Below are 12,705 nucleotides of genomic sequence, written 5' to 3' on the forward strand. Positions count from 1 at the left end.
CAGCTCTGCATGGGTCTGTAAACCTTTCTGTGTTCTAACCTCTCTCCATTTTTCAAAAAGCATCTCCAATATTGATCCTAGTTTGAGCACGTTTCTGCTCGTGGAGCTTATTAGAAACATGCAGAGGCTTTTTAGGTCGGGTACAATCACTTCTATCTGAACCACTTCTCTTGCCCGCTTCCATCGCTGCAACACCTGTTGACCTGATAACTGCTCTCATATCTGGCAAACCGAGGGGCGTCCAAAACGGCCATGTGTGGAGGGGTGCCTTAAAAGCGCCTACCTTCTCTGGTCCAAACAAATCCAGAGCATTCAGGAGCAGAATCTAAAGTTAGAAGGAGGACATACTGGCTGCTGCATTGTTGTCAGAGAAGCCAGCACTTCAACATGTTTCCTTAATGATCAGATAGTAAGATCACTTTATCTCCTTTAAAAGTCCTTCATAAAATCAGAATCCCAACAATAAATTAAAAAGCAGGAATAAAAGAGACTAATAAATAAAATGCACTGATGCAGCAGGATGAAGTAAAAAAGCAGCATTTCAGCACTTTTCCTTCCACTATTTGTCTTTACAAAAATAATGCATACGCATATCCATAAAGCGTTGTAGCGAGCCTCTGCATGGTCAGCGAAGAGCTTTTTTTAGAAAACACTATTCTGCACCTTAACTACCACAAAGACGTAGAAGGTGCAGGTGGTGAGGAGGGGACGAGCCGGGGAGACCCAGAGGAGGGATCCTCAGAGAGAGAGAGGCTCGACCTGCTGATCTCGCACCATCAGCAAGAACTATTTGTTGTCTCTCTTTGGAGGCCCACAGACTCAAAGTGCTGATGTGTGAGCGTGCAGCAGGCGGAGGAACAGTAAAGAGACCTGCACTGCAAAAATACACTTTAAAGGTTTGTGTTTGAATAAAAATGAACTGTTTTAGTTGTTTTATTGGAGTTCCTACAAAACATTTCTAAAAACTTTAACATAAAATGTTCTTATTTAGGTTTTTTTAATTACAGAAAACCTGGTAAGAATAAAGCAACAGAGGGTTTTAACTCAGAAAGAGCACCCTCCTTTCACCTGAAGAAGACCTCTGGTGGAAACGTTGTGATCAATTCAAACTTTTTGTGACATTTGAGCGAGTGTGCAGGCGTCTTCTTCCTCAGGCTACGGTGGCCCTGAAGTGCAAAGCACAACGACAAATCACAAAACACACACAAGAAGTCAGAAAACACAACGACATTAACTTCTAACTGAAAAGGTGTAGGTACCTGCTGTCGACAAGGATCGTCGCTGATTGGACGAACACACTGTCCGTCTTCAGACTCAGTCTCTACTATCAGAGAATATTTTTCCACAATTTGGGCAGCACATCATGATATTTTCAATCCTCCTGCTCCGCTTCCTTCATTAACTTTTCTCTGCCTGGCGCCAAAGGCGTACGAAGCATTTACTTCCTGTTAAATAAACGGACAGTGCCTTCGTCCAATCAGCGACGATCCTTGTCGACAGCAGGTACCTATACCTTTCCGTTAGAAGTTAATGTTGTTGTGTTTTCTTATTTCTGTGTTTTGTGTGATTTGTTGCGATTTGTCGTTGTGCTTTGCACTTCAGGGCCACCGTATCAGACCAAGAGATCGTGCAGTCTGACTTAGGAACATTGGTCTAAAGACAAATGGGCGACGTCTCGAGGGAGAATCTAAAAATTGCATGCCAGCTGAGCGTTGTCTTTCCCTCGGGTCTCCACATTTAATCACATTTATAACTTCAGTTTACCACACTATATGTAGAGATTTGTTCTTGTAGTTCCAAAATGGCAGAAACTGTATTTATAATCCAACATATTTAGTGAGTGTATAAATAGATCTGTTCTCCACAGAGGGAGTTTAGACGCTGCACGCACCAGCCCCTCTAACTCCCCACAAACAACTCAAGACGATCCGGTAAACAAGCAGCGGTAAACAACTTATCTGTGTCCACATCTGGATCTGTTTAGACATGGAGCGCCTTCACACACACACACACACACACACACACACACACACACACACGAGACAGCAGATTACAGTAACACTGACAATCCACAAATAACACCTGCTGTTTGAGTGATTCATCGCAGAGAGTTAAACAGCAAAAAGGCTCAATCAGCACTTTCAGGACGTTTTGGTTCCAGCTGCTACCTGGAAGTCTTTGGCTGCTCTCAAAGTGACTAATCCTGTTTTTTATTTATTTTAATCGTCTGTCATGTTTGAGGCGTGGCTTCTGCCCCTTTGATGGAGTAGTGTTTGCCTTAATTTAAAGTCCCACTGTCCACATTACTCAGGGTGTTTTATGAGCAGGCTTCCAGGAAACGGAGAAAAAACAACATTTCTCATTTCTTCCACATGAACACAGCGCTCTCTCTGGGTGCAGTACCACAGCCCACCAACAGGGGTCAGTATGTAGCTGTGTGCTCACATCAGCTCATCTTTCTTCTCCTGTCTAATCTTTTCAGACATTATATCAGGTAATCTCTTTACCTCGTCTTTCACCTCGTGTATTTCAAATCTCTCCTCTTTTTCTTCATATTTAGATTTTCCATCCTCGTTTTGTCTTTTTTTTTAATTCTCTCACATCTCCTCTCCTCTTGTTGTTTTCTTTTGTTTTGGAAATAAAATCCTGTTTCCCTCGTTTCCAATTATCAATTTGTCATGTCGCTCCCCAAACATGAAGAGTTTCCATTCCTCCTCCTCTTCTTCTTCTTCTTCTTCTTCTGTTTTTATTCTCTCTTTTCTAGCTTCTTGTCTTCACACTTTACAAAACCTCATGCCGCCCCTCCATCAGTCGCTGCCCGAGGTGGGCCACTCAAGTCAAAAAGAAAAAGTCAGGACACGCCCCCCTCTTCGAGTGTTTCCCTTTGTGATGTTTCTTTAAACATTAAAAGTCTGAATTCCTCTTCTTTCCACCTCATCTCATCTTCTGATCTCATCTCCATCGTCCTCTTGATTGAGAAAAAAAAAAACACACTCCTCCTTTTTTTTAAAATTCACCTCCTCTCGTCTCCTCTTTGAAGAGAAATTAATTAAGATTTTTAAGAATTGCTTCTCCTTGCATCTTCCTCGGTGAAAGGAAATAAAATTCAGCTTCCTTACTTTCCACTTGGACACACACGCATACACACGCACACACACTGACACACACACACACACACACACACACACACACACACACACACACACACACACACACACACACACACAGATTTTCTGCTAATTCCTCCTTTTTCCTGCCGGCTAAAAATGGAAAGTTGTTTATTCCTGTGAACAGATGCCTCCCTGAAAGAAACACACCCAAATCTCATAAATACCTGCATACACACACCTATAACTGTTTGTGTGTGTGTCTGTGTGTGTGTGTGTGTGTGTGTGTGTGTGTGTGTGTGTGTGTGTGTGTGTGTGTGTGTGTGTGTGTGTGTGTGTGTGTGTGTGTGTGCGTCCTGAACAGACCATCACTGACACTCAGGTTTGTGCGTTTCCAGTCCGTCAGTGATCAACTGCTGCCTCTCTTTCAGGTGTTTCATGCAACGTTTCTCTCTCCCGCAAAGACACAAAAATTTAATCTAAATCCTCTCAGACTTTCTTCTGAGCAGGAGGAAACAGATCTGTGAAGATTTTTTTTTTTTTTTTCTTTAAAGCGTTGGCGTCCGCGAGACGTTTGAGCACTCAGGCAGCAACACACTAAACAAGTTTTAGTACAAACTGACCCTTTGTCAAGTCCCTCCTGCTTGCCTTAGTTACAGTTGCTAAGGAGGACAAACAAAGCCTCAGAGAGTCCGTCTCCATTGAAAACACCTGTTGGGTTTATTGACTCGTATTCCTATTCATCCTTATTCCAACTGTCCTTTGAAACATGTGGGGTTTTAGCATCTCATGGAGAAGAGAGAGAAAGATAGAGCATCATGTTTAAAAAATAAAAAATATCAGCTGATTAACCAAAGCACCTTTCTCTCAGGTGAGTGCCGAGCTGTCACTGGTTCAGCTCTCTGCTCCACATACATTCACCTCCAGAAAATCCTCTTCACAAAGAAGCTACTTCGGTTTGATCACCATGGCAATAAGAAAATAAACATTTACTGTTAGGGCTGTTTTCTGAATCCAAATCAAATGTTCAGGCCAAACTGAAAAAAATGATTTAACATTCTCGTAACTGGATAATCTGCAGATGTTGTTTGAATTAAAAACTCTATAAAAAGATGGACGACATGACGGCTCCCCCTCAAAGTGAAGCCAAAACATTTGCAGCTCCCTCGACTGACCGGCTGCAGTATAGGCCATAAGCTCCGCCTCCTCCTTGTTAACAAATATGACATAAAACTATAAAATCAAAACAAACGTCTCATCGTCTTTTCTTTAACATGGTTGAAAAAATGTTGTCACATGTTTATTTTCTTTAAAACCGTGTGGATGATTATACGGTGTGAAAATGGTCTTCTCGTATCATAACGACGGACTACCGCCCCCCTGCTGGCATGGAGAGTTATTTCCTCTCATGCATGTACGTGGTGGTTGGCCGTCAGCTGTAGTCTTTGCGGTGCGTTCAAGTGCAACTTTTTTTCCTCCTCCTATCCAATCAAGGCGTCAAATGGCAGCAGCTGCATATTTTCAAATGAACAGAAATGTAAAACGGCATTTTCACGGTTGACAGAAAAATCATTTCTTGGTTAATTCCTTTTACTTTACTGCAACTTGGTTTGCAGATATGACTCGTACCTTTTCATTTTCAACAATGACGCCTTAAGTAGAACAGCAGATAGCCTCAGACGTCCCAGACAGATGAAGTTACATAACTTCAGACACTCAGCTCAAACTGAGACAGAAGCTGAACATCCATCCATCCATTCAGACGGTGAGAGGCAGAGAACACCCTGGACCTGTCGTCAGTCACTCACAGGACACAAAAGAAGAACAATGACTGTTAAAGTTAAGTTGACTGTTAAGTCTCACACACAGACGTTTAGTCAAACACATATTTTAAAAAAAGGATTCTGAGAATCTCCTCGAATCTGTCAGGAGGAGAAAACTCAGCTTTATTTAGTTAATTACAGCTGCAAACCAGTCAGCTGAATGTGGTGTTCCCTTACACACACACACACACACACACACACACACACACACACACACACACACACACACACACACACACAGGGTGTCCCGCCACAGGCTGTTTGCTGCTAACCATTAAGGCATGTAAACACGCTGATTCGGGTGTCAGGCGACCAGAAATGAGAGTCTTTCTCTGGGCATGCTCACAGAACTGTCCCCCGCGTCAGCCCGCCCGTCCACTGTGGCTCTGGCAGGAAGATGGCGATAGCGTGAGTGTGCAAAATAACTCCCAGTTGTTAAATGATGCACCACACAAAGGCATCATTTATTGCATGTGAACGCTTCATAATAAATCTGAAAAAGGTAAAAGTCCCCATGAAGCAGATGTTGTGATATTTCCAACTCAAACATGATACAACCAGTCACAATGCAAAATCTAAAATCATCTAATCTGCCTTCAATCTTCACGGTCGACAGCAGATTTCATGGTACACAGATTGAGACGGTTTTGACACATTCTGCAGCTGAAAAAAAACTTTAAGGCTCAGAATGGGTTTCTGTTTTAAAATCAAATCCTGGCCTTTATTTTGAATCTCAGAAGAGGCTGGTTGCTGCCACTTTTCTGTCTAAGATTATGTTTAATACATGCACTGTGTATCATGGAGCTCTGAGGCTCATCACTACATTTCAATCCCTCACTCATCACTGTTTTGTTGTATTGTCAAATGGACTTATTTGACCTCATGAAAAAGTGACCTCCTGATTAATTACGAACCATCCAGACCGCTCAGGTCATCTGGGACAGGTCTGCTCTCTGTCCCCAGAGTCAGAACCAAACATGGAGAAGCAGTGTTCAGTTTCTATGCTCCCTATATCTGGATCAAACTCCCAGAAAACTGCAGGTCTGCTGAAACTCTCAGCTCGTTTAAATGGAGGTTGAAGACTCACCTGTTTACAGCTGCCTTTCATTAAACAACTCTGCACTGTAACTTTTAACTCTTTTTATATTTTTACTTTATTTATTTCAATTGATTTCATTTGAATTATTTTTATTTGAACATATTTTCAGATTTTATAATTTCAGTGATTTTTAAATGTTCTATTTTAAAGAGCCCATAATATGACCTTTTTGGGGTTCGTATATTTAATCTATGTACTGCTCCTCCTTGCTCCCTCTACGCTCTGAGTCCGTCAGTTACACTCTGTTGAGCCCACACTGTTAGACCCCACGTGAGCCAAGTCTGCTCTGATTGGTCTGCCGATCCGCTCTGTCGTTATTGGTCAGTTGCTCAGCACGGTTCTCGGAAATGTCCCGCCTCTTTTACCACATTAGGAATGCAGCCACTGGCTCCGTCCGAGGGGAGCATGAACATTAGCAAAAAAAAATTATCGAGGGGGGTTAGAACCGAGCGTTACATGCAGCTAATGCTACAGCTAACAGGAGGACGTAGGAGAAGCTGCGTTTCCGCAGACTTTGAATTTTTGCACATAGATGTGCCTAAACATGCACAGGACACTTGGAAAACACACTAAAGAGCATATAAAACCAGAAAAAGAAGAATATGGGACCTTTAATGTTTCTTTTCTTTCCTCTGTCATGATGCTTTTGATGTCTTGTGTGAAGTACTTTGAATTGCCTTGTTGTTGAATTGTGCGACATAAATAAACTTGCCTTGCCTCATGCAGACTTAAACACTGGCATATTTTTTTTATCTATCTAAGTCTATCTTAGGTCTACTTCCTTTGTACCTTCAGCTGTTGTGGTGAATTTTATGTAGACCATGGTAAATCCCAATATTCAACATGTATTGGGGTACATGTTGTAACGTGGGCCGTGTACTGTGATAGGTATCGTGTATCAACCCCCCCTTCAAAAACACAAACCTACCCCTTTAATCCCCCGTGGGCCAAATACAGGAACTAGCTTGTGGTAAACATTCAGGTGTTTTCTTTCTGCATACATTTACACTATTGTGCATATGCATCCAAACAACCTGCAGACACACCTTCAAATACAGACACAAAGGCAGAGCCACACACACACACACACACACACACACACACACTCACACTACAGAACAGCGACTCATCGGAGTCTCAGGGGACTCTTCCATATGCTCGCCGCGCTGAACCTCGAAAACTCGGCTCACTCTCACACCTCACAAACTAGTGATGAAAGCGATTTCCTTCCAAAACGCTAATCAGGACCAAAAATAACTTGCTTGATCATCTTCTATCAAAGGCCAACGGGACGCTCCGACACACGGACAGACTGACGGCATAAATGTAAGCTGACACCAACCCAGTTATGTCAACAAAAAGAAGAAGAAAAAAAACACACACCTTAAAAAAAGCAGACAGGTAGACATATGTGGGACATGGCTAATGACAGGGACTACTTTAAAATTAGAAATGAGAGTGAGGCTCAGAGAAGGTGAAGACAGAGGAGAGGAGTGAATACACCTTTGAAGACTTATTAGCTGACCTCGTTCAAAGAGGATTTTTCAAATACGTTGTTTGTACAAGAGGGTGGTTTGAATTATTATTTCTGCTTCGACTGACACCAATACTTCTCTGGATATTACCTTCAGTCCATCAGTACAGCTGGTGTTATGTTCACATTTCAAATAGGGATGCAGAGATAAATGGGCGGATACTGACATCAATATATTGAGGGGGTTTTTCTAAAGTTTTACTATCAGGCCGTTTTTGCCTATGTTAGAGAGGACGGCTGAACAGACAGGAAATGAAGGGAGGAGAGAGAGCAGGGGTGACAAGAAGGAAAAGGTCAGAGGTCAGAGGCCATCCAAAACACCCTTATGTCGTGATGTAGTCAGACCACACTAACCAAGACCAAGACATACCCGAGACCAGAGTGCTCCAAGACCGAGGCAAGGCAGAGAACTTTAGGGATCAAGACCGAGGGAAGACCAAGACCTAGGCAGGGTGAGACTGAGACAAGACCTGGTTTTCCAGGGTGCTGGTGGCCTGGTGATTGGTGTACACGCCCCACGTAGTGAGGATGTGGTCCTCTTGGCGGACAGCCCGGGTTCAAATCCAACCTGTGGCTTCTCCTCAAGTCATTCCCAACTCTCCCTTCCCCTAGTTTCTGACTTTATCCACTGTCCTGTCTTGAAATTTTGGTTTCATCCCTGAGCGTTGAGTTTCTTTGGATATGACGAGAGATGTGATTGGTTGTGTGTATTCTGTCCTCTGACCTCTCAGACTTTTTTCAAACATCACAATCAACACTTTTTGTCTTGTTTTGAAAATTTGACAACTATCTTGGACTATCTGGAATCCCCGATGTTGTTGTTGAAAAATGTAGACGGCTGTGTGTCAGAGGAAAAGGCTTAAAGGGGTTCAACATTAATCATTTTCGCGCAGGCGGACGGCTGCTCTACTGATAGGCGATGACCTTTCAACCATTTACGAATTTCATACCGTAAAATAATGAGTCTATTCTTGTAAATTTATGACTTTAAAGACAGGGTTGATAATTTCCTCCAGATCCACTTTATAAGATGTTGGTTGAAATTGTCTTTAGGTCCTGACAGAAATTAATAACTCATGTTCTCTGAAAAAGGAACAAAGAAAATCCATCATCTGTATCAGTTTGTAAGTCTGTAAAAACTTTGACCAATGTCTGCCATGAGGTACCAATCTGATGAACCAATCAGGCGCCTCCCTGTCTCCCTGCTCATTCTCTACCTCTTGCTCGCTCTAGCCCAAACTCAAAGCACATCACCGATGACAGAGTTCACACTGTGGAGGAAAGGTGCTCGTGCATGTGAGTGAGGGGGTGTGGCTTTTGAGGGAGCACAGAGGGGAGGGGGTGGGTGCAGACGGAGCACTGAGGGAATGCTACTTTCAAAATCATGCTAGTTTTCGAAAATTACCAACCCTGGCTTTAATCTCGTAATTTAGGATTTTTTTTAACATGGCCCTAATTCTCCATCGAATTCAAGAGTACTTTGGTTGGAAATTTGTATTTTATACAATTTATTATTCTTTTTTAATTATTTTTTACTTGTATTATAACTATCACTATTGATATTGTAACATGACCCAAGTCCCTTAAAGTTAGCATTAAAAGCACCATTAGCGTCACAACAAGTTGTAATGAAGTGAATATTTAGATCCAGTATAACCCGAGACAAAACAGTTTTCTTCACTATCCATTACCGTCAGACGAATAAAACATGTCATCACTGAAACATCAAATGACGTCACAAAGGAGAAAAGGCAAACAGATGATTCTATTCATATTTATTTGAAAACAACAATCCTTTTTTTCCACTTCTACGGCGATCTCTTGTTGTTGGGTTCATACATGATATTTGTATTAATTCCACAGAACACCATCACAAACGTTACCCTTTTGTATATGCACGTTTACTTTTTTTTGTCTATTTTTCTATCGTTGTCATTTCTAAACAATGACTTGTGCTTTGATATCTTCGAAAGAGAGAAAAGAGAATTTTTTTTTAAAGACATCATCGTTGTCATGATAAGTGTACATAACAGAGGGAGGGGTTCGAAATAGAAAAAAGTTGTAAGAAGAGGATATACTGGTCAAATACACACTGATACAGACAAAGATACTGTACACACTCACATTGCAGCCTGCCCGACTCCGCCCAAAACTGTCCAAAAGAGAAAAGAGTTGTGTCACTGAAAACACCACAACCCCTAACTGCTCCCTTCTTCTCCTGATTTGAGGACTTTTCAGTATGATTATTGTTGCCTTGCAACAAATACATTCCCTGCTGGTGAGCAGAGTTTTGGCTAAATATTGCTTAGCTACACAAAAGATATCCAGGAGAGGAGAAGGAGGAGGGATCACAGCAGGGTTCAAGAAAAGCAGTGCGGAAAGCCTCAATGTCACAACTGCCAAATGTATCATTACAATTTCAGGGTTCAGAGTGCAGAAGAGTTCTCCTCCGAAACATTACCAATCAAAGGTTGCTGCAAAAAAAAAAAAAAAACTGACCAGAGACCTGGGACTCTTATAGCAGAGGTCCGGAGAAATATAAGGTGCATTTGTCAGAGAGTTTGGTGTGTTTCCTGTAAGCGTGTCCCCAGAAATGAAGCCGTTAAATAAGAGTTTGAATGGGTTGATTGCCATGGCCATAGTGTGCATCAATGCAGAGAAAATGTTTGTGTGTTTAGGGGAGCTGAACGACTATTTACATGGACTGGAATGTTTTCCCCCGTTCAGAAATCCGACTAATAAAAAAAACTGGATTCGTTTGGGTAAAGTAGTATGTCATCAGCGTAATGAGATATCTTCGTCTGGCGCGCAAATAGAGGTGGTTCTGGGGAGGAGCTCGGAGGACGGGTTAGAAAAAACCAACAATTGAAGCGTAATGCCACGGTGCAATAAAGGCGTGTTCATTCATTTAATGCTGAGAGCGAGTCTCGTAAAAAAAACGAAAAAAGGAAAAATTACCTCGAAAGTGCGAAAAAAAAACGAGAAATCACGATCAGGGACAGGCGAACGTTAGTGGAGAAAATGTACAAGCAAAGTAGCATAATGTGAATGTCATTCTACATGTTATGTGCAGATAGATAGATAGATAGATAGATAGATAGATAGATAGATAGATAGATTCTTTATACTGTATTCATATGCTGGGTAAATATGATGCTAAATCTTACTTCGATGTGTATATACCTCCAAGTAGAGGGGGCTCACTTAGATGTATATAAATAGGTCTAACATTTATAAAGCCATATTACAGTGTACATATCCTCGCCCTAATGTAAGCAATAGCAAAAAACCCATGCTTTACATACATAGAAAAAGGCATCCACGACATTTAAGAAAAAATGTACAATTTTATGAAACATGGTAACAATAATAAATAGTATTATAGAATCGCTGCTGTACACAAAAAAGCCATTTTTTAAAATTTCACTCATATAAAAATATGTTTTAGTGCAACCGTACGTAATAATCGTAATATCCATAACTTCACATCGCTTGTTGAGACTTTAAGGTGTCCATAACAAAAACAAACAAAAAAAAAAAAACACAGGAGGTGGGGGAGGGGAAAAAAGGGGGGAAGGCAGGGGAAGGGGAGAAAGTTGCATTTCTTACAAAGCTGATACATGATAGTATTGTATTTACATTTACCTTCCTGCTTTGTTTGCTTATAAGAATATAAGCAAAGAACAAACTAAAGATGAAAGAAAAGGCACACACATAGCTGTCTGACTTTTTTTTTTGTCTTTTGACGTACCGCTTAAACCAGAGTCCGTTCTTGATTTTTTTTTTTTTTTTTTTTAGCAGATTTTGGTCGGGCTCATGTGTTGGTATTTATTTAGTTCACATACATGTAAAACTGTATACAGATCCTCTTTTTTAAAAAGTCTTTAAATAAGAAAAAGGTTTCATAGAGCAGGCCCTGGTATGAACAGGCATGCTGTAGGTACACGTACATTAAAACTGCAAAAGTCCACTTGAGTCTTTTTTTTGACAAGAGCTGTTTCTCTTTGTATGCGTCGTGTGTGTGTGTGTGTGTGTGTGTGTGTGTGTTTGAAAGAGAGAGAAAGTGTGTGTGTGTATAAATTGGAGTATGATAATGTGTGTAAAGTGTGCAAAAGTCTTTTTTTTTCTCTCTCTGTTGCACTTCATCCCTTCCTTTTATCCCAAAACTAATAAAGAAATCCATCGTTTTTCCTCCTCCGTTTCTTCTTCTTCTGCGGCACTATGACACGTCTCTGCTTCTTTTTGTGCTTTCAGCCTCCCAGTCTCGCTCCAGCATGAGAGGTTTGGACGATGACGGAGGCTGGTGGGCTTCAAATCCAGGGTTGGGGCTTGGCGGATGAGGGGAAGGGGAGCAGGAGGAGGAGGAGGAGGACGAAGGGGAGTTGGGGACTGATTGGTGAGGAGGAGGCCTGAGCTCCAGGCCGCTAAAGTGCTGAATCCCAGGTGATGGTGACGGGTGAGGAGATGGGGAGCGCTGCTGAAAGTGGGAGTCGGGGGACAATGCAGAAGGAGTAGAAGAAGAGGAGGAAGACGCTCGGCCGCCATCTTTCCTTTTATCCTCTCTGCCTCCTCCTCGTTCTGCGAGCTCCTTCCCCTCGATGCAGAGCGAGGCGATGGCCTTGGTGCAGGTCTGGATGCTCTCCTCCTGCTCCTGCCTCACCTCCCTCTGAGGTGAAGTCGACTCCCTCTGCCTGTCGCCCCCTCCTCCTCGAGCCCCCCTCTCCGTGGAGGAGGTGAAATGAGCGGAGGTGGCCTCGCCGGCCGAGGAGTCCTCGGACGTGCTCTGCTGCAGCACCAGGCGGGATGTGCTCTGCTGTGCCCCCTGCTGGCCCAGAGGTGAGGTGACAGCTGACGGGACGGAGTGTACCATCTGGATCCCTCCGATGGGGATCATCGGGAACGGAGAACGCACCTGAAATCAAAAGTTCAGCTTTAAAAAAAATCTTGAAATGAATATGACACAATCACAGTTACTATATTCTGCTGGCTCGAATGTGGATTCATCCGCCGCTGGAAATAGTCCCCAACAAATGCCTTATGTACTCCAATTTGAGTCGCACAAGGTGTCCACCTACCAGAAAAGCACTGGCTGTACGTTCAGCAGTGTTTGCATGAAGCGTTTCTGCTCTGAGAAGAAAACCA

The 12,705-nt window shown here is 42.4% G+C and overlaps 1 protein-coding gene across 2 annotated transcripts in view; it reads right to left on the reverse strand.

Annotated features, from left to right (window-relative positions):
* Positions 1 to 9,325: 9,325 nt before the first annotated feature.
* Positions 9,326 to 12,705, reverse strand: part of hivep2a (HIVEP zinc finger 2a) — a 113,963-nt gene continuing 110,583 nt past the window's right edge. For both annotated transcript variants that reach the window (XM_061051526.1, XM_061051527.1), the window contains one exon: positions 9,326 to 12,475. In XM_061051526.1, the coding sequence (XP_060907509.1) occupies positions 11,783 to 12,475 (693 nt within the window). In that variant the 3' untranslated portion in view covers positions 9,326 to 11,782. The remainder of the gene's footprint in view (positions 12,476 to 12,705) is intronic.

This window comes from Labrus mixtus, chromosome 12, assembly GCF_963584025.1.
Source record: "Labrus mixtus chromosome 12, fLabMix1.1, whole genome shotgun sequence".
In the NCBI taxonomy this organism is placed as follows: Eukaryota; Metazoa; Chordata; class Actinopteri; order Labriformes; family Labridae; genus Labrus; species Labrus mixtus.